General features: G+C 44.0%; 1 protein-coding gene across 1 annotated transcript in view; it reads right to left on the bottom strand.

The window, feature by feature from the left end:
• MAGI2 (membrane associated guanylate kinase, WW and PDZ domain containing 2) overlaps nt 1-27,824 on the bottom strand; it is a 265,689-nt gene that overhangs the window by 52,060 nt on the left and 185,805 nt on the right. The window contains exons 13-16 of the mRNA XM_070946864.1: nt 24,073-24,114; nt 18,724-18,815; nt 9,868-10,060; nt 58-306 (exon numbers count right to left, since the gene is read on the bottom strand). Of these exons, the coding sequence (XP_070802965.1) occupies nt 58-306; nt 9,868-10,060; nt 18,724-18,815; nt 24,073-24,114 (576 nt within the window). The remainder of the gene's footprint in view (nt 1-57; nt 307-9,867; nt 10,061-18,723; nt 18,816-24,072; nt 24,115-27,824) is intronic.

Below are 27,824 nucleotides of genomic sequence, written 5' to 3'. Positions count from 1 at the left end.
CTCAGGGTTTTAATGCAGGGCTCACAGAAACAAGGTCAAACAGAAGATTCAACTTACCCATCGTCGACCCAGATTCGGGCCTGTTTAAGGAGCTAATGATAACGAATCCAAACCCTTCGTTTTCTTTCCGATGGATGATGACGTCGCTGGTTGGCAGGCTGTGCGAAGGGAAGCTCTCGGGGGGCGTTGCGTTGTTGCTGGAGCCGACGTGGTTGCTGTTGGCGTACGTCGCATAGTCGCTTCTGGGGGAACTGTGGTGGGTGGACACAGAGCCTGGACTTCGCCCGTTCTCTGGACACGGTTCTCCTGAAGGGAAAAAAAAGAAAAAGAAAAAGAAAGGAAGACATTGAGCAGAATCAGAGAGGATTTCTGCATTCCGTGGTGGCACAGTGGTTAGAACGCAGTATTGCAGGCTGACTCTATATTCCCACTGCCAGGAGTTCGATTCGGATCGGCTCAAAGTTAACTCAGCTTTCCATCATTCCGCGGTTGGTATATAAGTTTAAGTACTATTGCTACTCTTTCCTCCTCCCTCCCTCCCTCCCTCCCTCCCTCCCTCCCTCCCTCCCTCCCTCCCTCCCTCCCTCCTTCCTTCCTTCCTTCCTTCCTTCCTTCCTTCCTTCCTTCCTTCCTTCCTTTCTTTCTCTCTTATTCCCTTTCCCATTCTCCTTCCTAATGGCACAGTGGTTAGAATGCAGTATTGCAGGATGACTCTGTATTCCCACTGCCAGGAGTTCGATTCGGATTGGCTCAAAGTTAACTCAGCTTTCTATCATTCCGAGGTTGGTATATAAGTTTAAGTACTATTGCTACTCTTTCCTCCTCCCTCCCTCCCTCCCTCCCTCCCTCTCTTATTCCCTTTCCCATTCTCCTTCCTAATGGCACAGTGGTTAGAATGCAGTATTGCAGGATGACTCTGTATTCCCACTGCCAGGAGTTCGATTCGGATTGGCTCAAAGTTAACTCAGCTTTCCATCATTCCGAGGTTGGTATATAAGTTTAAGTACTATTGCTACTCTTTCCTCCTCCCTCCCTCCCTCCCTCCCTCTCTTATTCCCTTTCCCATTCTCCTTCCTAATGGCACAGTGGTTAGAATGCAGTATTGCAGGCTGACTCTGTATTCCCACTGCCAGGAGTTCGATCCTGATCGGCTCAAAGTTAACTCAGCTTTTCATCATTCCGAGGTTGGTATATAAGTTTAAGTACTATTGCTACTCTCCCTCCCTCCCTCCCTCCCTCCCTCCCTCCCTCCATCCATCCATCCATCCTTCCTTCCTCGCTTATTCCCTTTCCCATTCTCCTTCCTAATGGCACAGTGGTTAGAATGCAGTATTGCAAGCTAATTCTGCCCACTGCCAGGAGTTCGATCCTGACCAGCTCAAGGTTGACTTAGCCTTCTGTCCTTCCGAGGTCAGTAAAATGAGGATCCAGATTGTTGGGGGCCAGAGGCCGACTCTGTAAACTATTTAGAGAGGGCTGTAAAGCACTGCAAAGCGGTATATAAATCTAAATGCTATTGCTATTCCTTCCTTCCTTCTCCCTCCCTCCCTCCCTCCCTTCCTTCCTCTCTCATTCCCCTTCTCATTCTCCTTCCTGGTGGCACAGTGTTAGAATTCAGTATTGCAGCTAATTCTGCTTACTGCCAGGAGTTCGATCCTGACCCAGATTGTTGGGGGAAATATGCCAACTCTGTAAACCACTTAGAGAGGGCTGTGAAGCACTGTGAAGCAGTATATAAGTCTAAGTGCTATTGCTATTCCTCCCTCCCTAACTCCTTCCTTCCTTCCTTCCTTCCTTCCTTCCTTCCTTCCTTCCTTCCTTCCTTCCTTCCTTCCTTCCTTCCTTCCTTCCTTCCTTCCCTCTTATTCCCTTTCCATTCTCCCTCCTGATGGCCCAATGGTGAGAACGCACCATTTTTTATTTCTCATAAACACATTTACATGTACAGTCATTTACATCGTTTTTCATTCATCTTTTCTTTTAACTTTCATTTTTCATTTTTACTTTTTCGGGACTGCTCTTTTACCCTTTACCTTTACTCCAATCTTTCTTCTTCTCCTCCCCTTCTCTTCCTTCCTCTCTCTCTCTCCTACTTCCTTCGTTCTTCCTCTCCTTCTCTTTCCTACTTCCCCTTCTCTTCCCCCACTCCTCTCTTCTTACCCCCCTTCTAACCTTCTCCTCTGCTCCTCTTTCTGCTCCCTTTTCTTCCTCTCCTTTTGAAGTCACTTCCTTCCTGTGGCACCCACAATGACCTAAAACACCATTCGGCCTTCCGAATCACGACAGCCAGAAAATAAGATTTTTTTTCCTCCTCGCTGACTGTGGCGGTTAGTTTCGACTCGGGTTCAACAAGTTTTATTTTCCATGTTCCAAAAGTAGCGACTTAATCATTGTTCTTTCTTTCCTTCATGCATTAATCCCTTCCTAGCAAAGGGCTGCTAGAAAAGACACTTCCAGGAATAAGTAATTGCCTCGAGAAAGACTTTTCAACTGGGAGGTTTTTGCTTCTCGTGGAAAAGTAATAATCCGTTCCGCATTTGATTTTATCTGAATTGAAAGATCAAAGACGATCCCATTATTTATTGGACGGCAAGCAGGTGGCAGCCGACTAAGACCCAACCTGTCACTCTGTCAACGATTACATATTCTGGTAAGAATCAATACTGTTGCATTTATTGTCGTGTGTTTTGAGCAAAAAACTTGTTGTATTAACTACTCAGTCATATCCGCAGTGATTGAGAGCAGGAAAAAAGCAAGGTATTACAGCTAGTTAGGAAAAACCAAAGATATAAGTACAGATTAGGGTGGCTCAGTGACTAAGACGCTGAGCTTGTCGATCGAAAGGTAGACAGTTCAGCGGTTCGAATCCCTAGTGCCGCGTAACAGGGTGAGCTCCCATTATTTGTCCCAGCTTCTGCCAACCTAGCAGTTCGAAAGCACGTAAAAAATGCAAGTAGAAAAAATAGGGACCAACTTTCAGGAAATTTTCTTACTGGGAATAATTTCAGGGTCATACGAAAAAGAAATACAATATTTAATCATTCACATAATTACAGCAGCACGAATAGTTTATGCCAAGAACTGGAAAAATAACAATATACTATCAGAAGACAATGTGATCTGAAAAATCATGGAGTGTGCGGAAATGGATAAGCTTACGAAAGAGATACAAGAAAAAGAGGAAACAGAATATTACTTAGTCTGGGAGAGATGGTATAAATGGTTGGAGGAAAAGGGAAAAAAGGACGAGGGAAGACTAAATAACGGTTGAACTAGGTGGAGAAATATAGGAAGAAATGGGAAGAAATAAAAATTGCGGAAAGGAAATTGTGTACAAGTTTATGTCAAATGTAACGCACGGTCACTCAAGCACTCGTCACCTCTTGTCTGGACTATTGTAACGCTCTCTACATGGGGCTCCCCTTGGGGTACACCCGGAGGCTCCAACTGGTGCAGAATGCGGCCGCGTGGGGGATTATGGGAGCAACGGGGCGCTCCCATGTGACTCCTCTCCTGCGCGAGCTGCATTGGCTTCCGGTGGACTTCCGGGTGCGCTTCAAGGTGTTGGTGATCACCTTTAAAGCGCTCCATGGCTTAGGGCCGGGGTACTTACGGGACCACCTTCTGCCACCAATAGCCTCCCACCGGCCAGTCCGCTCCCAGGGCCTAGATACGAGTGATCTCCGACCTCCGGACTTTTCGTCGGGCCCTAAAAACTTATTTTTTTCAGTTAGCCGGTCTGTCTTGATTTTATGGTTGGTTTTAAAATTTGATACGGATTTTAAATTGATAAGTTTTAAATTACGGGCCAAATTTATTTCATTATTTTAAATCTATTTTTAACTGTAACTTAATGTATAAATGTTTTTATTTTGGCTGTTCACCGCCCTGAGTCCGAAAGGAGAAGGGCGGTATAGAAGTTTGAATAATAAATAAATAAATAAATAAATAAATAAATAAATAAATAAATAAAACAATTAGAATAATATAATAAATTATAATGGTATATATATATATATGATATGTTAGAAATATATGTATAAAAGATAGACTAAGATAAGAGAGAGAAAATGTATAAGTATGGATTACCAACGCGAAACTGTTGAAAAGACGAAAGCATTAATATCTCTTTTTGTTTTTTTAAAAAATCTGTTTAATAAAAAAAATATGAATGCCTGTGTCTATTGAAAAAGAAAAGAAAGAGAAAAGAAAAACAGGGACCACCAACAGGGATTCATCCTGTCAGAGCTGAAGAAGCTTCTTGGATGAGAAGCGAAACCTCTTCAAAGAAAAAACAAGACAATCCAGTTGCCTCCTGAAAAAGCATCTTTGGGACATATGCAGGAAAGGTTTTTCTCAGTGGTGAAATCCAATTTTTTTTTACTACTGGTTCTGTGGGCACGTCTTGGTGGGCGTGGTGTGGTGTGGCTTGGTGGGCGTGGCAGGGGAAGGATACTGCAAAATCTCCATTCCCACCCCACTCCTGAGGAAAGGATACCTCAAAATCCCCATTCCCTCCCCACTCCTGGGGGAAGGATATTGCAAAAACTCCATTCCCATCCCACTCCAGGGGAAGGATACTGCAAAATCCCCATTCCCACCCCACTCCTGAGGAAAGGATACCTCAAAACCCCCATTCCCTCCCCACTCCTGGGGGAAGGATATTGCAAAAACTCCATTCCCACCCCACTCCTGAGGAAAGGATACCTCAAAATCCCCATTCCCTCCCCACTCCTGGGGGAAGGATATTGCAAAAACTCCATTCCCATCCTACTCCAGGGGAAGGATACTGCAAAATCCCCATTCCCACCCCACTCCTGAGGAAAGGATACCTCAAAACCCCCATTCCCACCCCACTCCTGGGGGAAGGATATTGCAAAAACTCCATTCCCACCCCGCTCCTGAGGAAAGGATACCTCAAAACCCCCATTCCCTCCCCACTCCTGGGGGAAGGATATTGCAAAACCCCCATTCCCTCCCCACTCCTGGGGGAAGGATATTGCAAAAACTCCATTCCCACCCCACTCCAGGGTAAGGATACTGCAAAATCCCCATTGCCACCCTATTCCTGGGGGAAGGATACTGCAAAATCCCCATTCCCTCCCCACAGCCAGAGGTGGTATTTGCCGGTTCTCCGAACTGCTCAAACTTTCCGCTACCAGTTCTGCAGAACCTGTCAGAACCTGCTGGATTTCACCCCTGTTTTTTCCCTTCCCTGCTACTGCATTAGGAAAAACTGGAGGGAGTTAAATGGCCTTGATCCAGCTAAAATTAGTAATATTTAATTGAAAACAAGGGAACAAATTAATTGAAACTAATTTAATTAGCAGAAGCTGCGTTTCTATGCTCACTTGGGGTAGAAGCAACAGAAAAGGACTTCTTGCTTGCAAGTACTGTATGCTGCAGCATTGTTCATCATGTTTCGCTTGATTCATTTCATTTAATTAATTTTTAAATCATTTTAACGGGAATCAGATTCCTGCTTTATTTTTAATATTGAATGATGACAATGGTCACCAGCCTGGGGGAAAAAAAAATGAAATAAACTAATCACAGTCGGGTGCTGTTGATTTTATCCGAATGAGAATATAAATAATTCATACCAACAACAACAACAACAACAACAACAACAACAACAAAAGGATAGCAAAACTTTTATACATGAACATAAGAAGAATCCTGATATCCTAATTCCAGAAGACCTGAAGCTCAATTAATAGCGTACAACTAAAGAATTGCATGGGAACAAAGCAAAAATTACAACAGAACGCAGTTCAAAATTTTTTACTACCGGTTCTGTGGGTATGGCTTGGTGGGCGTGGCAGGGGAAGGCTACTGTAAAATCTCCATTCCCACCCCACTCCAGGGGAAGGATACTGCAAAATCCCCATTTCCTCCCGATCAGCTGGGACTTGGGAGGTAAAGAATAGATGGGGGTGGGGCCAGTCAGAATTTTTACTACTGGTTCTCCGAACTACTCAGAATTTCCGCTACCAGTTCTCCAGAACTGGTCAGAATCTGCTGAAACCCACCTCTGCTGTAATCCCTTAATTCGGGGTAGAGTTGGGACAACTGGATGCAGCTGAACATTTACTGGACGGATGCCCTTCCTGATGCCTAAGTGGAGTTCACAGCAGATACTTTCTCTTTGCAGCCTAGGAGAGAAACATCTGCTGCTACCTAGGATTGAACTCTCAACCTTCCGAGTGGGAGGTGAGTGTCTTCACCATTAGGCCACCATGCCATTCAATACTTTTGAGGGCAATAGTGAATAGTTCTGTATTTGTATTAGATTAGGTTTTGATTTTAACCCCCGATCAATCAGTGGAATTAAATTCCAAGAAGCTGCAGAATGTGGCGCTGTGATTAAATCATGTCATGTCTTACTGGTAAATTGCAAACTAATAAATCACCTGGCCTAGATGGTAAATTAAGAAAAACAAATGTAAAAATCTCTGTATCAGTCACTGGCTGTTCCTAATTGAATAGCAGGTCTCAAAACAAGATTTATTCACAATCTCTTCCACTGTAGTTAAGATCCTTGGGATCCAAAGACCTTGCAAACATATGCAATCTTTGGATGAATTTAATGAATATTTAATGCATCTTTCTCTCAAAACAACTTCTTCTTCTTCTTCTTCTTCTTCTTCTTCTTCTTCTTCTTCTTCTTCTTCTTCTTCTTCTTCTTCTTCTTCTTCTTCTTCTTCTTCTTCTTCTTCCTCCTCCTCTTCCTCTTCTTCTTCTTCCTCCTCCTCCTCCTCTTCCTCCTCCTTCTCCTCCTCCTCCTCCCTCTCTTCTTCTTCTTCTTCTTCTTCTTCTTCTTCTTCTTCTTCTTCTTCTTCTTCTTCTTCTTCTTCTTCTTCTTCTTCTTCTTCTTCCTCCTCCTCCTCCTCCTCCTCCTCCTCCTCCTCCTCCTCCTCCCCCTCTCCTTCTCCTTCTCCTTCTCCTTCCTCCTCCTCCTCCTCCTCTTCCTCCTCCCTCTCTCCTCCTCCTCCTCCTCCTCCTCCTCCTCCTCCTCCTCCTCCTTCTTCTTCTTCCTCCTCCTCCTTCTCCTCCTCCTCCTCTTCCTCCTCCCTCTACCTCCTCCTCCTTCTCCCCCTCCTCCTCCCCCCTCCTCCTTTGTGAAAAGATAGGGAGGTATTTTTTATTGTACAGAATGGAGAATGGAGAAATGGACAGAAATAGACTAAGTGGAGATTCTGTACTGATGAAAGAATCAATAAAAGTGAATATTTGTAGCTCAGGGTTGAAATGAGGATTCCTTGGTGCTCTCTGAGCTTGGTTGGTTTCTTCCGAACATTTCATTACGCAACTAGGTACCATCATCAGTGTTCCAAAGGATGGAGATATTGGAGGAGGAGGAGGATTGAGGGGCCCTTGGTGCCTTGGTGGACATTTCATTACCCAACTAGGTAACATCTTCAGTGCTACAAAGGAGGGAAGTTTGGGAGAAGGAATGGGAGAAGGAGTGGGAGGAAGACTGTGGGGTCTTCGGTGCTCTATGAGCTTGGTGGTTGCACACAACTTATTGCCCAAACTAGGTAACATCATCAATGATGTATCCGTGACTGATAATGTTACCTAATTGGGTCATGAAACGTCTGCAAGAAAACCAACCAAGCTCAGAGAGCACCAAAGACCCTGGATAAAAGTGAGATTCTCAAAGCTTTTTGATGTAAAAAGGTAAAGGTTCCCCTCGCACATATGTGCTAGTCGTTCCCGACTCTAGGAGGCGATGCGCATCTCCGTTTCAAAGCCGAAGAGCCAGCGCTGTCCGAAGACGTCTCCGTGGTCATGTGGCCGGCATGACTCAACGCCAAAGGCGCATGGAACGCTGTTCCCTTCCCTATTTTTCTACTTGCCTTTTTTACGTGCTTTCGAACTGCTAGGTTGGCAGAAGCTGGGACAAGTCACGGGAGCTCACCCCGTTACGCGGCACTAGGGACTCGAACCGCTGAGCTGCCGACCTTTCGACCGACAAGCTCAGCGTCTTAGCCCCTCAGCCACCACGTGTACCAACCTTATTATAGAGATCATCAAAAGCGTTTGTGAGTGAGGAGCAAGAATGAGACGTTCATAGTTGCTACTGTGATGAAAATAGATCTTTCTAAACGGAAGGAATGGCCACGGCAATTCAGCAAACGCAATTCAGTGCAAACATCTATCAAGAGACACGCTTTGTACCAAAACATTTTCCGTATCAGTCTTGATGTTGAGGACATTTCCCTAGTTTGACTGCTTAGAAAATAATCTCTTCCTTGGTTGGAAGAGATTACACCCCAAAAGATAGATTTTAATCCAGAGATGTTCCTCCTAGGAATGATTGATAGAAAAATGGAAAAAAGTCTCTATTATATTATATTGCATATTCTAACGAGAATTACTCTAGTGCAAATGTGGAAGTCGACCAATACACCATCGGAAGAAACAATAATAAAGAAAATCCTCGAATGCACCAAAATGGATAAATTAACGATGGAGATCAAAGAAAGAGAAGACTCTGATTATTATAAAGAGTGGAATAGGTTTTATACATGGTTGGAAAATAGAAATCAAATATAAATCAAATAAGAATATAAAATGAAAGTTGATATTAACATACTGGATTTAAATGTAAATAATGATCCTGCTAACAAAACAGTTAATTATGAATATTTAAAAATAAAGAGAAGGAGCGGGAGGATAAAAGCTAACAGTAAAGATAAAAGTCGATGCAGAAAGTTGTAAAATTGTATATATCTGTTGTTAGTATTGTATTTTAACGTTTGATGGGGTGTGTTTTTGTTTTTGTCCCTTGACTTCTTTTGCTATTGTGTGTTTGGTTTTAAAATGTAAAATACTCAATAAAAATTATTTAAAAAAGAAAAGAAAAGAAAATAAATTCCTGCAGTTATGGGGACCGGTTCAAGGAAACTATCAACCTTTGGAAAAAAAGACAAATTCCACATTAGGAATTATTAAGGGGAGAAAAAAAAAGAACATGGTAAATTGTGCATGGAAACCTTTTGCCACCTCAAGATAGCTGTGAAAAAGGCAAATTCCATTTTTAGGCCCCATTAGGTAAGGCGTTGCAAATAAAAGTGGCTTAATGTAATAATGTCCGAAAGGAAAGCTGTGTTTCCTGGTTGCGGCGAAAAAAACTGTGCAGTGGGAGCAATCGGTTAAGGCTGATGGCAGAATTTATGCGTTAATCTTTAAGGCGTTACAGAGCTGGTTACTTTTTAATACGGTCATCATTGCAAACTTCCCTATGATGTTGCAAAAACCCTCACCAAGTTCCAATGTCCGCGTCACACACACTAAAATTATAGATCAATGGAAAGATCATTTAATCAAGAATGTAATGCAATAATTTTCATGAAGGATTTGCTATTAGAATAGCAGTTACAGTATAAAGAAGAAAAGTGAAATACGTGGAAAAAACGAGATATACAAAAAAATTACCACCATAGAAAAAACGAGATATACAAAAATTATCATCATGTCAATTAATAGCATGAATGACGGCCTTACAACATCTTCCCACGGAGTGAACCAAGTCTTTTAGTTCTGCAGCTGTTATGTGAAACCAAGATTGAATGATGGCTTCTATTAACTGGATTTTATTGCTGGGTCGCTTCTGACTAACAAGTTTCTTTAGTCGGCTCCATAGATTTTCAATTGGGTGAAGGTCTGGGCTATTCTCAGGCCATTCCAGCAGTGGAATAGGATTATCTTGAAACTCCCCCCCCAAAAAAGTGGTGTTATTAACCATCAAATCTCAAAAATACACTTTTCCCAGAAGGTTTCCACAATTTTGGCCACTACTGTAAATAAAAAAAACTTGACTTAAAAAAAAAATGTCATCCCTGCAAATCCTCAACTCACCTGTAGGTGGCACCTTTCTTCTCACCGTGAGGTTCACCTGCCCGTTCCGAGCTGCGTTATGCATGAGATCAATCACGTAGCGGTGAGTTTTGCCCGCCACAGGGATGCTGTCCACGTAAACCAATTCATCGCCAGGATGCAAGCGGCCATCTCGGTCAGCCGAGCCCATCGCAATGACGGCCCCGATCAGAATCTAAGTCCGAACAAACAAAGGATGTGAGAAATGGAAATACGAAACCAGCCAACCAATTTCCAGAATTCTGTAATCGGTGGGTTGAATTTTCCAGGGGTGGCTTCAGCCGGTTCGGAACGGTTTGGCCGAATCAGTATTTGTGACCTGCAGGTGGGCCCGCCCATCTGCCCTGGTGCTATGTCATCCTATTTAGCTGCATTTTTAAGCCGCACACGTGTGCAAGTGTGCATGTGAGCAATGCGCATGCACAGAAGGCCGTGTGCGCTCACATTCTCGGTGCTAGGGGGGGCCAACCAGTTGTTAAATTTTGTGAAGCCCACCTCTGGAATTTTCCTTTGTTATAATCCAGATTGTGTGTGTGTGTGTGTGTAATTTTGCAATAGGATTCGGGAGTCCTCATTCATAGAAGATGAAGAGAATCTTCCCTAATACAGGTAGTCCTCGAATTACAACCGCAATGGAGCCCAACATTTATGTTGCTAAATGAAATATTTCTTAAGAGAGTTTTGCCCCATTTTACGACTTTCCTTGCCGCAGTTGTAAAGTAAATCATGCCACTTATTAAGTTAGTAACATGGTTGTTAAGTGAATCTGGCTTCCCCGTTGACTTTGACTGTCGGAAGTTCGCAAAAGGGGATCACGTGACCCCGGGAACACTGCGACCGTCATAACTATGAGTCAGTTGACCAAGCGTCTGAATTTTGATCATGTGACCCTGGGGATGCTGCAACGGTCGTAATTGTGACAAAATGGTCATAAATATGAACCACTGGACAAAGCAACTTTGATCACATGACCATCGGGATGCTGCGGCGGTCATAAGTTAGAAAAATGGTCATAAGTCGCTCTTTTCAATGCCGTCGTAACTTTGAACGGTCACTAAATGAACTGTTGGAAGTTGAGGACTACCTTTAATAACCATAACTCAAGCTTTTTGAAGGAACTAGAAGTACCGTTTTTCTTAAGTAGCACTGGGATTCGTAATCCAAATAGCAACGCATACAGTGGTGAAATCCAATTTTTTTTACTACTGGGCGTGGCTTGGTGGGCGTGGCAGGGGAAGGATACTGCAAAATCTCCATTCCCACCCCACTCCAAGGAAAGGATACTGCAAAATCTCCATTCCTACCCCACTCTGGGCCCAGCCAGAGGTGGTATTTGACGGTTCTCTGAACTACTCAAAATTTCCGCTACCGGTTCTCCGAACTGCTCAAAATTTCCGCTACCAGTTCTCTAGAACCTGTCACAACCTGCTGGATTTCACCATTGAACCCATACATATGCAACAATTACAGCACCCATCCCCCAAAAAATCCCTTTTAAAGGATGGATTGAAAATTCAAAAATATAAACTCACATGCAATTAAGTCTGTAAATATATACGACACCGAGAAAACCAGAGTTTTGCAGGGGAAAAAAAAACCTATTTTGGTTTTTAAAAAGGATTTATTTGGTACCGGTAATCTATGGCCCATGCCCTAGCTGGAGAAATTGCTTTCTTCAGAAGTCTTGTTTTAGCAGAAATTGTGGTTGTGGTGTGTGAACTCCTGAAGGCTCCATGACAAGATAATTGCAACTGCCTGGTCTTGTAGGGTTTGCTCCTCTCTCGATTTTAATCTGATAATACATTTTATGTTGTAAAACGTTGATTAGACACTTGGGCTATTAAAGAACGTTCTGCTTTCCGCAGATGAGAAATAATTTTTTTGTGTGAATTGTGTTGTTATCTTTTGACATCTCATTTAATTTTAGAACCTGGCTTTTGACTTGCTTTCTCTGCTGCGAGAGTTGAGGGAAAGGAGGGGCTGGCACAGTCGATAATGGACTATTGCAATGTGGGAACTGGGAATCTAAGGACCTTCACTGTAACATGATTAAATAAATGAAGCAATGTTATGAAAGTGAAAGAAGGGAATATCTGTAGCTCAGAGTTGAACTGTGGGGGCCTTGGTGCTGTCTGAGTTGGGTGGTCTTCCTTCATGGACCCAGCTAGTCAATGTCATCAGCGCTAGAAGGGAGACTGTTTGTAGAGAGGAGGAGGAGGAGGAAGAGGAGAAGGAGGAGGAGGAAGGAGAGGAGGAAGAGGAGTGTGCGGGTCCTTGGTACTCTCTGAACTTGATTCTTGCAGAAGTTTCATGACCCAACTAGTCAATGTCATTAGCGCTAGAAGGGAGTGTGTTTGTAGAGAAGAGGAAGAGGAAGAGGAGAAGGAGGAGGAGGAAGGAGAGGAGGAGGAGGAAGGAGAGGAGGAAGAGGAGTGTGCAGGTCCTTGGTACTCTCTGAACTTGATTCTTGCAGAAGTTTCATGACCCAACTAGTCAACGTCAACAGCGCTAGATGGGAGTGTGTTTGTAGAGAAGAGGAGGAGGAAGGAGGAGGAAGGAGAGGAGGAGGAAGAAGGAGAGGAGGAAGAGGAGTGTGGGGGTCCTTGGTACTCTCTGAACTTGATTCTTGCAGAAGTTTCATGACCCAACTAGTTAATGTCATTAGCGCTAGAAGGGAGTGTGTTTGTAGAGAGGAGGAGGAGGAAGAGGAGGAGGAGGAGGAGGAGGAAGGAGAGGAGGAAGAGGAGTGTGCGGGTCCTTGGTACTCTCTGAACTTGATTCTTGCAGAAGTTTCATGACCCAACTAGTCAATGTCATTAGTGCTAGAAGGGAGTGTGTTTGTAGAGAAGAGGAAGAGGAAGAGGAGAAGGAGGAGGAGGAAGGAGAGGAGGAGGAGGAAGGAGAGGAGGAAGAGGAGTGTGCAGGTCCTTGGTACTCTCTGAACTTGATTCTTGCAGAAGTTTCATGACCCAACTAGTCAACGTCAACAGCGCTAGATGGGAGTGTGTTTGTAGAGAGGAGGAGGAGGAAGAGGAGAAGGAGGAGGAGGAAGGAGAGGAGGAGGAGGAAGAGGAGGAGGAAGAAAAGGAGGAGGAGGACTTGATGCACTCTGAGCTTGATTCTTGCAAACGTTTCATGACCCAACTAGGTAATGTAATCAGTATTGGAAGGGAATGGGATTTGTGAGGAGGAGGAGAAGGAGTGTGGGGTCCTTGGTACTCTCTGAACTTGATTCTTGCAGATGTTTCATGACCCAACTAGGCAATGTCATCAGTGCTAGAAGGGAGTGCAGTTTGTGGAGAGAAGGAGGAGGAGGACGACTATGGGGTCCTTGGTATTTTCTGAGCTTGATTCTTGCAGACGTTTCATGACCCAGCTAGGTAGTGTCATCAGTATTAAAAGGGAATGGGGTTTGTGAGGAGGAGGAGGAGGAGGAGGAGGAGGAGGAGGAGGAGGAGGAGGAGGAGGAGGAGGAGGAAGAATAAGAGGAAGAGGAGGAGGACTGAGGGGTCCTTGGTACTCAGAGTTTGATTCTTGCAGATGTTCCATAACCCAACTAGATAATGTCATCAGTATTAGAAGGAATGGGATTTGTGAGGAGTAGGAGTGTGGGGTCCTTGGTACTCTCTGAACTTGATTCTTGCAGACGTTTGTGACACAACTAGATAATGTCATCAGTATTAGAAGGGAATGGGGTTTGTGTGGAGGAGAAGGAGGAGAAGGAGCAGGAGAAGGAGGACTGAGGGATCCTTGGTAGTCAGAGTTTGATTCTTCCAACCAGATAATGTCGTCAGTGCTAGAAGGGAGTAGGGTTTGTGGAGAGGAGGAGGATGACAACGATGACTATGGGGTCCTTGTTACTCTCGGACCTAGATTCTTGCAAACGTTTCATGACCTAACTAGGTAATGTCGTCAGCTCTAGAAGGGAGTGGAGTTTGTGAAATGGAGGAGGAGGAGGAGGAGAACGGAGGAGGAGGAAGAAGAGGAGGAGGACTGGGGAGTCCTTGGTGCTCCCTAAGCTTGGTTCTTTTCCTGCAGAAATTTCATTACCCAACTAGGTAAAATCATGAGTGCTACTGATCTGCACATTAGCATTGATGATGTTATGTAGTTTGCTAATGAAACATCTGTTAGAAAACCGCCAAGCTCAGAGAGCACCAAGGACCCCACGTAATATGAAAGTTACTTTGGTTCTTTCTCACAGCATGTACCCTTCAGAGGAGGAGTTGCCTCTTACAAGAAGAAGAAAGAAGTCCCTAATCAGTGATAAGCATCACAGATCATGAAGAGTGATGGAGTGATCGGTTATTTCAGAAGGATTCCCGTTTCGTTTGGGAATCCGCTTGGTTAGAAAGCATGGTGCATGAAGCGTTATCGAAATTCCGTGCCAGGTGCTTGATCTCTGATGGCTTATTTATACACATAGTCCTCGACTTACAACCACAATTGAGCCCAACATTTCTATTGCTAACTTGAGTTTTAGGACCTTCCTTGCCCTATCATTGTTAAGTGAATCACGGCAGTTGTTAAGTTAGGAACCCGGTTGTTCAGTGAATCTGGCTTCCCCATTGACTTTGCTCATCAGAAGGTCGCAAAAGGGGGGGGGATCACATGACCTTTGGGCACCCCAACCATCATAAATGCGAATCAGTTGCCAAGCATTCTGAATTTTGATCACGTAAGCATGGGGATGCTGCAAAGGTTGTAACTCTGGAAAAACGGCCGTACGTTCCAGTGGTGGGTTTCTCCCGGTTCGGCCCGGTTCCCCCAAGCCAGTAGCGGTGACAATATGATGTCACCGAACCGGTTCTCTTTGTTCGGGAGCTGAACGACCCCCGGTGCGTTCCTTTTTCCCAGTGCTGTTGTCCCTATGAATGGTCACTAAACGAACAGTTGTAAGTCAAGGACTACAAGGAAAACAATCAAGCATCCAGGTGCTTCAGCGCAATCCTTGGGGTGATTGCACAGCCGATATTTACTGTATGCCCTTCGGCTTTTGTGAACACAAGTGACCTTTGACTGAATATTCAGCTCAACTGAGAGCGTGAACGAAATGAGTAATGCTTTCCAGTGGAGTCATTCTTCATCTGATGAAGCATTGACGGATATCATAAGGGAAGCATAGATGTGTGTATAAATCAGTCAGTGGTGAAGGCACACCATTAGTTCTGCGTCTTGGACACTGAGCAACAATATTAGATTACTTCATAGGCAAATATATTAGCGCTGTCATCTAAGAGCTTTAATGACACCCCAAAGGAGCCCAGGAGTTTTCCAGTGAAAATATACACATTTTTTTAAACCCCTGTTGTGGTCCGCCAGCAGCCTGCGGAGCTGGCAGTGGAGTCGGACAGTGAGGAGACTGGGGAGAAACATGGGCCAGTCCTGGAGTCTGGGGAAGGCTCAGCCGAGGGCTCTGCATCGGAGGCAGAGATGGGGCCAGGGCCATCTGGGAGATGCGCGGACTCCGGAGCCTCCAGAGTCAGACAGCAGAAAGGCAGAGGAACAGGAGGAGCCTGTTCCTAGTGTACGCATGGGAAGAGCTGCCAGAAGGCAAGAGCAGCTAACACAAAAGGGACGACGCAAGAGGAAGGCCTGGAGATGATTGGCCCCTCCCATAAGGCTTAAAAGAGAAGCAAAGACACGTGGGCACTTTACAGGAAAGCAACGTTGTTAATTCATTTCCCAGTCGGCATCTCTGTTTGATCCTGGACTCCGTGTGGCTTTGCCAAGTAGGTCTTTGGCAGAGTATCAAGGGAGATAAAGGTTGGTGATTATCCTGAAGGACATTTTGCAACTAATTGGGACTCAGCTGTGAATGAACATAATTCACAGCTGTTGCAATAAAAGAGGTTTTTGGGACTACTCGTGTGTTTTAATGACTCAGGAAGCCTAGGTCACAACAACTCCCTTTGAAAATAAAAAAACATAAAAGAAAAAGAAAAGAAAGACGTTCTTTGACCCTTTGTCATCAAGGACAAAGAGGAACCTAAGAGTTTGGAATGTCTCAGAGCATAGCGAATATAAAAGATAAACAGAGAGTGGGGGGAGAAGACAAGTATAAGCTCCAAACAACTATGCCCCCCCTTTTTTGGACTTCTATACATCAGTATGTAGGAGATGACCAGGCTGAGCCCAAGGGAGGGGTCAAACATGTCATATGTCATGAGTCCCTGTACGACCGCAAGAGATCTAAATCCAGCTCATCTTGAATGCCTTTCTTATCTCCCACTCATTTCCCTTGACTGTCAGTTGACCAGATTCTTGGAGACAGCTTAACCATCGAATCAATCTTTATATTCATTTGAATTGCCTGAATTTCTTGATTTCCCCGGCACCTGACATAGTAATGGATAAGAGGAATAACTTTCAGGAACAGGAGGAAAAGTTACAACCAAGAAATGGTCAGATAAAAGTAATCCGAATCTGGACCAGATCTGTAACCAAGTATGCACCTCAAACAAGACCCTCCCTAGTTCAAACAAAGATAAGGGGAGGGATGGAAAAAGCTTATTCAGATTTTCAAGAGTGTAATGGAAGCCTAAGGGGCGTGATGGCTCAGTGATTAAAGATGCTGAATCTGCCAGTTGGAAAGCGGACATTCTGTGTTTGAGACCCAACCCCCCACGTGACAGGGTGAGCTTCTGTTCCTCTCTCAGCTCCTGGCCACCTAGCAGTTCAAAATAATGCAAATATGAGTAGATTAATAGGTACCACTTTAGTGGGAAGGTAACAATGTTCCTTTGACGTATAGTCATGCTGGCCACATGACCACGGAAGTGTCTTCGGATACCACTGGCTTCCTCGGCCAAGAAACGGAGATGAGCATTGTGCTCTAGACTTGGACATGACTGGACATGGAAATCTTTATCTTTTTAATGTTAGCTTATATAACTTTGGTTTCCTACTCTGGTCTATTTTGGAGGGCTGACAATACCATAGAACTAATGGAGATCTTCAAGATCATGTGAAGTGTTAATACCACTTCATAATGCCTTGGGAAGGCTACACTTGGAATACTGTATTCAGTTTTGGTAGCCACGATGTAAAAAAGATGTTGAGACTCTAGAAAGAGTGCAGAGAAGAGCAACAAAGATGATTAGGGGATGATTGGAGGCTAAGACATATGAAGAACAGTTGCAGGAACTGGGTATATCTAGTTTAATGAAAAGAAGGACTAGGGGTGACATGATAGCAGTCTTCCAATATCTCAGGGGCTGCCACAAAGAAGAGGGGGTCAACCTATTCTCCAAAGCACATGGAGGCAGGACAATAAACAATGGGTGGAAACTAATCAAGGAGAGAAGCAACTTAGAACTAACGAGAAATTTCCTGACAGTTAGAACAATTAATCAGTGGAACAACTTGCCTCCAGAAGTTGTGAAAGCTCCAACAACTGGAAGTTTTTAAGAAGATGTTGGATAACCATTTGTCTGAAGTGGTGTAGGATTTCCTGCCTAAGCAGGGGGTTGGACTAGAAGACCTCCAAGGTCCCTTCCAACTCTGTTGTATTGTATTGTATTGTATTGTATTGTATTGTATTGTATTGTATTGTATTGTATTGTATTGTATTGTATTGTATTGTATTGTATTGTATTGTATTGTATTGTATTGTATTGTATTGTACTGTACTGTACTGTACTGTACTGTACTGTACTGTACTGTACTCTACTCTACTCTACTCTACTCTACTCTACTCTACCCTACTCTACTCTACTCTACTCTACTCTACTCTACACTATTCTTTACTTTTATATCTATTTTGGCATAAGTGTTGTGTTACTAGTTCTATACTGGTCCATGAGTGAAATAAAACTGATGGAAACCAAATGGAAAATGTTTCCATTGTGATTGGATGCTGCAATGTTGAACGAATACTGCAAATCACGGCCTTATGAATTTCAGAATGCAACTGAATCTCAAGATACAGACTTGACGGTTTTCAAGACTGAACAATAAGCAGACTGCTAAAACGCATTCCTCAAAATCCCAGCATTATTATACTTCCCCAGCAATCATTTTTTTCCCAGAGCCGTGCAGCAATGCACGATGCTCATTTTCTCCAAAAAACATTGAAGGACAATCGTGCTGTTTGGTTGCCCAAACCGGAGCTTTATACTACCTGAAGACATTTTGCAGGAGTTTGTAAATCAGAATCGTTGGAACGATGCCAAGAAAAAAAAATGAGGTGCGTAAAGAGACAGACAATACACTCTGGGTAACATCGTACAGACTGATTCGCAATGTCAGCTTGTAGATGGAGATGGTGATCAGTCAAGAGGCTTGCTTTTCTTCAATATGTGAACAAGTTTTTTAAAAAATTTGCCATTTCACTACCGCCATTATCCAAGTATATATTTCTGATCGGTATAGACACCAACAGGGGTGGGCTTCAAAAATTTTAGCAAGGGGTTCTCTGCCTGGTTGCTGGTGAGCATGGCCATGGTGGGCGTGGCCTAGTCAGCCTGCTGCACCATGGCAGGGGCGGGGCATTTTTGCCCTCCCCGGGCTCCGGAGGCTTTTCTTGAGCCTCCGGGAGGGCGAAAATGGCCTCTGGAAACCCTCTGGAAACCCTCTGGAAACAGGCCCATTTCCGGCCTTCCCAAACTTCCGGTAGTCCTGTTTTTCACCCTCCCCGAGCCTCCGTGTGTGCCCTATACTTACTTGCATCCAAAATGGACCGTTTGGAGACTCCTGGGAGGGGTGGGGTGGGCGGGACCAGTCAGGAGTGGGATTTGGAGGTTCTCCGAACTGCACAGAATCTTAGCTAGAGGTTCTCCCGAACCCTTACGAACCCCTAGCAATCCACCTGTATAAAGTTGTCAAGAACCCACTTACCGGCTGTCCCGGTTCATCTCCTCCAAGAATTCTGAAGCCAAATCCGGATTCCATTCTCCGAAGATGAACATCTAACTCCTTGTAATCGGAACCTGGTTCAAGATAATAGGTGATGGAGAGTTGATTTCTGCCTTGTATGTGAACTTATGAAAAAAAAAAAAAAGACTCTGCTGCTCTAAGGAACGAATGACAGCTTCCAAAGGACTTTTTAAAATTAGTTTTTGAAGTTGCCCAGCCTTATATTTGCATATATTAAGGCCACACCTGGAATACTGCATCCAGTTTTGGTCACCACATTACCAAAAAAAAAAAAAAAAAAAGTTGAGAGTTTGGAAAAAGTGCAAAGAAAAGCAACTAAGAGGATTAAAGGCCTGGAGGCTAAAACATATGAAGAAACGGTTGCAGGAATTCGGCATGGCCAGTCTAGAGAAAAGGGACAGGGTGGCTGAGTGGCTAAGACGCTGAGCTTATTGATCGAAAGGTCGGCAGTTCAGCGGTTCGAATCCCGAGTGCCGCGTAATGGGGTGAGCTCCCGTTACTTGTCCCAGCTTCTGCCAACCTAGCAGTTCGAAAGCACGTAAAAAAGGAAAGTCGAAAAATAGGGACCACCTTTGGTGGGAAGATAACAGCGTTCCGTGCGCCTTTGGCATTGAGTCATGCCAGCCACATGACCACGGAGACGTCTTCGTACAGCGCTGGCTCTTCGGCTTTGAAACGGAGATGAGCACCGCCCCCTAGAGTCAGGAACGACCATCACTTATGTGCGAGGGGAACCTTTACCTTTTTACATCAAAAAGCTTTGAGAGTCTCACTTTTATCCAGGGTCTTTGGTGCTCTCTGAGCTTGGTTGGTTTTCTTGCAGACATTTCATGACCCAACTAGATAACATTATCAGATGATGTTAACTAGTTTGGGTAATAAATTGTCTGCAACCACCAATCTCATAGAGCACCAAAGACCGCACAGTCTTCCTCCCTCTCCTCCTCCCAAACCTCTCTCCTTTGTACCGAAGAATCTTCTTGGATGAGAAGTGAAACATCTTCAAAGAAAAACCAGAAAGTCCAGTTGCTTTTTGAAAAAGCCCCTTTGGGATAATAACCACGACTTGGATGACTGAGAATCTCCACAGAGACTCTCCTGTTATGGAGCAATGGCTCTACATCCATATCAAAATTCATGTGATTGACTTTCTTGGAGCCCCCTCAATTTTTTTTAAATTAGCAAACCATGCTTTCGAATATGGTTTTGGATACCTGCATCAGTGAGATTGACTCATTTCAAGACTGCAAACATTGTGGTCCTCCAGAAATCGTTTGAACCAGGGGTGAAATGCTCCCGGTTCGGACCGGATCGTCCAATCCGGTAGCTCCCCCCATGCCCAGCTGAGCCGCGCGATCAGAGGCTTTTTTTTTAACTTTTAAAAGCATTTTTTCTTCGGCCAAAAAAAAAAAAGAAGTAAAAAAAAAAGCCTCTGATGATGGCACGGCTCAGCTGGGATCGTCAGAGGCTTTTAAAAGCACTTTTTCTACAACCTCTTTGCAAAGAGGTTGTTTAAAAAATGCTTTTAAAAGGCTCTGACGATCCCAGCTGAGTTGCCTGATCGTCAGAGGCTTTTTTTTCTTTTAAAAGCAAAAAAAAAAAAATGCTTTTAAAAGAAAACAAAAAAGTTGACCACACCCACCCAGTCACATTACCCCCCCCCCCACAAGCCACGCCCATAGAACCGGTAGTAACAAATTTTATATTTCACCACTGGTTTTGAACTTTTATCAGCCCAATCAACATTCCACTGTCCTACACTTAATCTTTAAGGGTTTATATATAATACTGCTCCAGCGTTTTAGGACCAAGACTTTATGGGGGAAAAAAGAAAATTCCAAAGGCAATCTCTATAGATTTTTTTTTAAAGGAAAGATTTACAAGCAAGAGAGCAGAAGTTCAGCTGAAGAAAACCTAAATATTCTCAGAAGACTTCCAAATTTTCCATATACACTCATTCCACATTGCCATGGGCTGCTTAGCCTATGCGGGTTTTGTAAACGGGGTTTTCCATGCCAAATAAAAAAAAAATTATGCTATCTTGGGATTCTGGCAGTTATTATTAATAATTTATTTGTGAAATTTATTTGTAGCCCAGCTTGTATCCAACGACTCTGGGTGGCTTACAACATAAAAAACATTGCAAAAAGAAGTGGTATTCAGCTGGTTTGGGCCGGATTACCTGAACCGGTAGCGGAAATCGTGGGTGGGCGGGGGCGGCCCCACCCCTGCTCTATGCCATCCTACTTAGGCACATTTTTGAGGTTGGGCGCATGCACAGAAGGCGCACGCGTGAGCAAAACACATGCACGGAAGGCTGGGCTCATGCGTGGAAGTCAGGCATGCGTGCGAACCGGGTGCATGCCCGCACGAAGCGAGCATGCGTGCGTGGGGGCGAACCGGTAGTAACATAATCTGAAACCCACCGCTGATTGCAAAACATTACAATCATCCATCATTAAGAAAACAACAACACAGCTGTTGTGGTCCGCCAGCATCCTGCGGAGCTGGCAGCGGAGTCAGACAGCGATGAGGCTGAGGAAGAACATGGGCCAGTCCTGGAGGCTGGGGAAGGCTGGCCCGGATGAGGGCTCTGCATTGGAGGCAGAGATGGGGCCAGGGCCATCGGGGAGTGATGTACAGACTCCGGAGCCTCCAGAGACTGATAGGAGTGAGGCAAAGGAACAGGAGGAGCCTGTTCCTAATGCACACATGAGAAGAGCTGCCAGAAGGCAAGAGCAGCTCAAGCAAAGAGGACAACTCAGGAGTAGGACCAAGAGATGATTGGCCCCTCCCATAAGGCTTAAAACAGACCAGCAATGGCGTTTGGGCTTTGCCGGAAAACAGCGTTGGTAGCTTCGTCTTCTTCTTCTTCATCTACGTCTTGTATTTATTTTGTATCTGTGACTTCTGAACGTTTGCCAAGAAAGGCCTTTGGCAGTTTGCCTAATTGGACCAAGGTTTGCGATAGGACTGAGGAATTTGTGTTGGGAGGAATTTGCTTTAATTTAGTTGAACGACGCTGGGAATGAAGTAATTCTCAGCTGTTCGAATAAAGTTTGTTTGTTTTTTCACTGATTGATTTTCCTACTACTTACTTGGGCCTGGGTCACAACAAACACGAACAGATAAAATCATGGAGTTAAGATTTCACAACTATCAAATCATGGCAGCGGCAACATTGCCATGGATGTAGTTGACATTTTATACAACCTATCCATCAGTGGTGGGTTTCAAATTTTTTTACTACCAGTTCTGTGGGCATGGCTTGGTGAGCATGACATGGCTTGGTGGGCGTGGCAGGGGAAGGATACTGTAAAATCTCCATTCCCACCCCACTCCAGGGGGAGGGTACTGCAAAATCCCCATTTCCTCCCAATCAGCTGGGACTTGGGAGGCAGAGAATAGATGGAGGCGGGGGCCAGTCAGAATTTTTACTACTGGTTCTCCGAACTACTCAAAATTTCCGCTGCCGGTTCTTCAGAACTGGTCAGAACCTGCTAAAACCCACCTCTGCTATCCATGTTGTTTTCTATTTTTATTGAAATAAAATTGTTGGACGCTGCCCAGAGTCACATTCTGTGAGACGGCTGGCGATGTAAATTTGATTAATAAATAGAACAAAGCCAGTAAATCACTTTTAGGTCAGCATTAAAGCTCTTCAACATTAAAATGATTGCATTCTATATTTAGAAAACATTGAGACGTTTATCACACTTTTAAATATTTAAATCTACTGATAAATTAATACTAAAAACTAAGCAAAACACAGCTGAAGCTAAAAATGACACCTACAGCCAAATTATAAATATAAAGCTCTCTAAATTTTGTTGACAGTTACATTCCTTGTAAATTACACTTTTGGTTATAATATCTATTATGAGATCTCACACCTGTAATAATCTGGGAAATAGGTCCGAAATGCAGTGGTTTAAACTAGTCAAATCGAGGGAAATGCAATGGATTGGATTTAAATCTAAAGAACTAAACAATAATATCATAATTCCTAAACCATCAGGCAAACTCATGCTATATTTTGGTGCACACATCAAGCGAGAAAGACATATACGATGGATTGTGGCCATTTGTTAGAAACTTGATAGATGGAAACAGTTTTCTACGTAAATATGAATACATGCTGGATGAAGTAATAGGTGGGTTGGTTTGCATACGTAATGAATCTATCCTCAAACAAGAGACAATGGGACAATAAATCCTAGGAAATAAAGGAGATTATTCTTAATTTAGAGAGTCGTTGAGGACACCTGATGACACAGATAAACCTCCAAATGGCCTCAATGCCTCTTTAAAAGGATGCAAATGACCAGCTGTCTGCAAGGAGTATCAGTCCTTCCATTCCCCACTATTCAGTCAGAGCTGGAGAAGCTTCTTGGATGAGAAGCGAAATGTCTTCAAAAGAAAAAAAAACCACAAGTAAGTCCAGTTGTCTCCTGAAAAAAGCACCTTTGGGACAACTACAACCTGGATAATTGAGAATCTCCAGAGGCAAAGGATTTGTTAAACCTCTCCCTTCATTGAGATCTTAAGAAAAGAGAAGAAGGTTGAACGTTTCTGGATTATAGATTACAGATTAACAGAGGTGGAAGGGACCTTGTAGGTCATATAGTCCAACCCCCCACCCAAGCAGGAGACCCTACACCTGTGGCACGCGTAGCCATATCGTGGGCATGCCAGCTCAGCTCTGGCACGCATATGCACGTTGGCCAGCTGATTTTCGGGCCTTCTGGGCCCACCAGAAGTAGGGAAACAGGATGTTTCCTGCCTCCGGAGGGCCTGGGGGTGGGTGGGGAAGGCCCGTTTTTCTTTCTCACCTGGCTCCAGATCCTCTCTATGCATCTGGGGATGGTGAAAACAGCCTTTGGCCTCTGAAGGGGCAGGGAAGGCTGTTTTCACCCTCCCCAGATGCATAGAGAGGATCTGGAGCCAGGTGAGAGAGAAAAACAGGCCTACCGAGCCATCGTGTGCCAGGAGCGGGGTGGGAGAGGGGATCACGCGTGCATGCGTAGGGTGGGGCACATAGAATTATGGGTGTGGGCACGTGCGCGAACCTCCCCTGCACCCCCTGGCACGCGATGGCAAAAAGGTTAGCCATTACTGCCCTACACCATTTCTGACTAAATGGACCTTCTTTGCGTTGTTAAGTTGAAACACACATAAGATGCGTTACATGGGATGGATGGTGATTGGCTACTCAGGGCCGACTGTGGCTCCGAGCTGAGATTTAACAAGGCACATCACAAAATGGAGGAAGGATGGAGGGTAGCACAAGGAAGCCAAAATAATACTTGCCCGAGGTATCCATTCGAACTCCTGTCCTGGGAGGTGCTTGTTCTGAACGAAAAAACAGAGAGATAAAAACAAAATGTACATTTCTCCAGACACGGAAATATACATATATTATTCTCTGACTTGGTATTAAATGCTTAAATCTGAACGTTAGAATGAAACAGACTTCGCTTGTCATGCTTTTCCATCCAATAGCAGAGTGGGAAAAAAAATGCTTATCTGTCTCTAAATATTTTTTTCCCCCAAAGCAGGTAAGACACACAGGTAATCCTCATCTTACGACAGCTCATTTAGTGTCTGTTCGAAGTTACGACGGTGCTAAAAAAAATGACCTTATGACTGTTTTTCACAATCACGACCCTGCCGTCACGTGATCCAAATTTGGATGTTTGGCAAACAGGCTCGTATTTAAGACGGTGGCACTGTCCCAGGTTACGACGGTTGCAGTGATCCCCTTCCGATGAGCAAAGTCAACGGGGAAGCCAGATACACTTAACAACCGTGGCAATAAAAGGTTGTAAAACGGGGCAAAGTTCATTGATCAACGGTCTCGCTTAGCCACAGAAATTTTGGGCTCAGTTGTGGTTGTAAGTCGAGGACTACCTGTATATGAGAAGTAAATGAAAGTGATCTTCCTTTGACATTACTTGGCAGTTTATCAATAGAATAGGATAGGATAGGATAGGATAGAAAGGACAGGACAGGACAGGACAGGACAGGACAGAACAGAACAGAACAGAATAATAGAGTTGGAAGGGACCTTGGAGGTCTTCTAGTCTAACCCCTTACTCAGGCAGGAAACCCTCTACCCGTAATGGCGAACCTATGGCACGCATGCCAGAGGTGACACATGGAGCCATATTGGTGGGCACGCAAGCTCAGCCCTGATGTGCATGCGCACACTGGCCAGCTAATTTTCAGGCCTTCTGGGCCCACCGGAAGTAGGGAATCAGGCCATTTCCGGCCTCCGGAGGGCCTCTGAGGGGGTGTGGGGGGAGAGGCCATTTTCACCCTCCCCAGGCTCCTAGAAAGTCTCTGGAGCCTGGGGAGGGTGAAAAACGGGCCATCCGGTTTCACTGGAAGTTGGCAAATGGGCCATTTCCATCCTCTGGAGGGCCTCGGGGGGGGGGGGAAAGCCGTTTTCATCCTCCCCAGGCTCCTAGAAAATCTCTGGAGCATGGGGAGGGCGAAAAATGGGCCTACTGGACCCACCATGCCATCGTGTGCCAAAAGCGGGGGGAGCGCAGGGGGGTCCCGCACACATGCACGGGGTGCGGGGCACATAGAATTATGGGTGTGGGCACCCGCGCGAACCACCCCACTGCACTCCCCCCGGTTTTGGCACGTGATGGCAAAAAGGTTAGCCATTACTGCCGTATACCATTTGAGACAAATAGTTGTCCAGTCTCTTCTTAAAATCTTCCAGTGTTGGAACTAAAAAGTCTGTTATTAACATTAAGCTGTCTGCAATTATGCAAGTTCGAATCTCCCCAGGCTCAAGGTTGACTCAGCCTTCCATCCTTTCTAAGGTGGGTAAATTGAGGACCCAGATTGTGGGGGCAATAAGCTGACTTTGTATAAATATACAAAAGGATGAAGGCTATTGCTTAGTGCATTGTAAGCCGCCCTGAGTCTCCGGAGAAGGGCGGCATATAAATCTAATTTAAAAAAAAACATTTACTTACTTAACTGATTGATCGATTACATTTTATCCCAACTTTATGACTTTTATAAGTAACTCAAGGTGGTGAACATACATAATGTCTCCTTCCTCTTTTTGGGCCATTACTACTTTTAAAAACTGCTGTTTTGTTTTCTGGTGATAGCTTCCACTTTTGTTAAGAAAGTAAATTTGAAATACGAAGAACTGATGGTTATCCATCATATCAGAGACAAGGAGCAGATTTTAAAGGCTCGGAACGATATCCCTGAACCATTTATGACTTGGACAGAGATTCCTGATCCTACATTTAGACAAAGTAAAAATACCAATATTTTTTATTATGAAATCTGGGATGGTTTTGAAATCACCTCGGCAGTCCCAACTCTTTTTCCCTGATCGTATCTTTATTAAAAAAAAATAAAAATGAAATAATCCTCAATTAGATAGACAGCAATGCAATTAGGTAGATAGGCCCTAAGCTTCGGGGCAATTAAATCTTGCATGTGAAACCCAGCAAACTTCAAGGAGATTATAAAGGAAAGAACTAACAATCTATTTTAAAAAAAAGCTGTGCAACACCGTAATTTTTAATAAGGTTCATATAATTCACGTAATTCATATAATATATGTGGGTACATGCATAATTTTGTATTTATGTATTTTGTCGTGTTTATGTAGTGTATATTAGAAGTGGTGCGGTGGCCTGGAGGTGGAGCTCTCGCCTCACAATCAGGAGGCTGTGAGTTCAATCCTAAATAGAGGCAGATATTTCTCTCTCTCTCTGGGCACAAGGAGAATATATCTGCTGAACAAAAACTCTGCATTGGCAACAGGAAGGGCATCCGGCCAGTAAGGACTCAGCTCCATTCAGTTGCCCAGACTCCACCCCGCATGGGATTATGGGTGTCATTAAAAGAAGATGATGATGTAGTGTATTAGAGATGGAGACTTTTTGAGAGCTGTATGCAACGAAGTTTCATTTTAATATATGCCGATTAATGTACATTCAAAGTGACAATAAAAATATTCTTTCTAAGTCTAACCTAGCAATAAAACCAACGGAACTTACTTCCAAGTAAGCTCATGCTGTACAGTGGCAGTCTACTTTCTGCATTAGATGCTTCTCTTAAGAGATCTAAACTATGGAGCAATTGTTCCCCTCTTCTTTTTTAAAGAACATTTTAGACACTAAACTAGGGGTGAAATGCTCCCAGTTCGGACCGGATCGCCTGATCCGGTAGCGATGGTGGCGAGTTGTTCGGAGAACCAGTAGCAAAAATCCCCCCCCATGCCCAGCTGAGCCGCACGATCATCAGAGGCTTTTTTTTTTAACTTTTAAAAGCATTTTTTCTACAACCTCTTCGGCCGAAAAAATTCTTTTAAAAGAAAAAAAAAAGCCTCTGATCCCAGCGCAGCTCAGCTGGGATTGTCAGAGGCTTTTAAAAGCATTTTTTAATACAACCTCTTTGGTTGTAGAAAAGGTTGTAGAGGTTGTAGAAAAAATGCTTTTAAAAGCCTCTGACAATCCCAGCTGAGTTGCCTGATCGTCAGAGGCTTTTAAAAGCATTTTTTTCTGCAACCTCTTTGGCTGAAGAGGTTGGAGAAAAAATGCTTTTAAAAGTTAAAAAAAAAGCCTCTGATGATCGTGCAGCCCAGCTGGGATCGTCAGAGGCTTTTAAAAGCATTTTTTAATACAACCTCTTTGGCCGAAGAGGTTGTAGAAAAAATGCTTTTAAAAGCCTCTGACGATCCCAGCTGAGTTGCCTGATCGTCAGAGGCTTTTAAAAGCATTTTTTCTGCAACCTCTTTGGCTGAAGTCACATTACCTTCCCCCACGAAGCTACTCCCACAGAACCGGTAGTAACAACTTTTACATTTCATCACTGCATTCAAACCTTTCAAAAGAAGTGGAACACTGCTATCTATAAACGTCAGCAAGATTTGTTAGCCCAAGTAGGATCTGAACTGGGCAGGTAGATTAATACAGATAAGCCCTCAATTCGTTTAGCGACCGAAAATTAGATCGGTGCCGAAAAAAGTGACTTACGACCGTTTTTCACACTTACGACTGTAGCGTCATCATGGTCATGTG

The sequence above is a fragment of the Pituophis catenifer genome, unplaced genomic scaffold, assembly GCF_029215685.1.
Source record: "Pituophis catenifer annectens isolate HBS135680 unplaced genomic scaffold, rPitCat1.0.hap2 SCAF_7, whole genome shotgun sequence".
NCBI classification, from domain to species: Eukaryota; Metazoa; Chordata; class Lepidosauria; order Squamata; family Colubridae; genus Pituophis; species Pituophis catenifer.
Note: the sequence above shows the minus strand (reverse complement) of the source record. Positions and strands in the feature narration are given on the sequence as shown.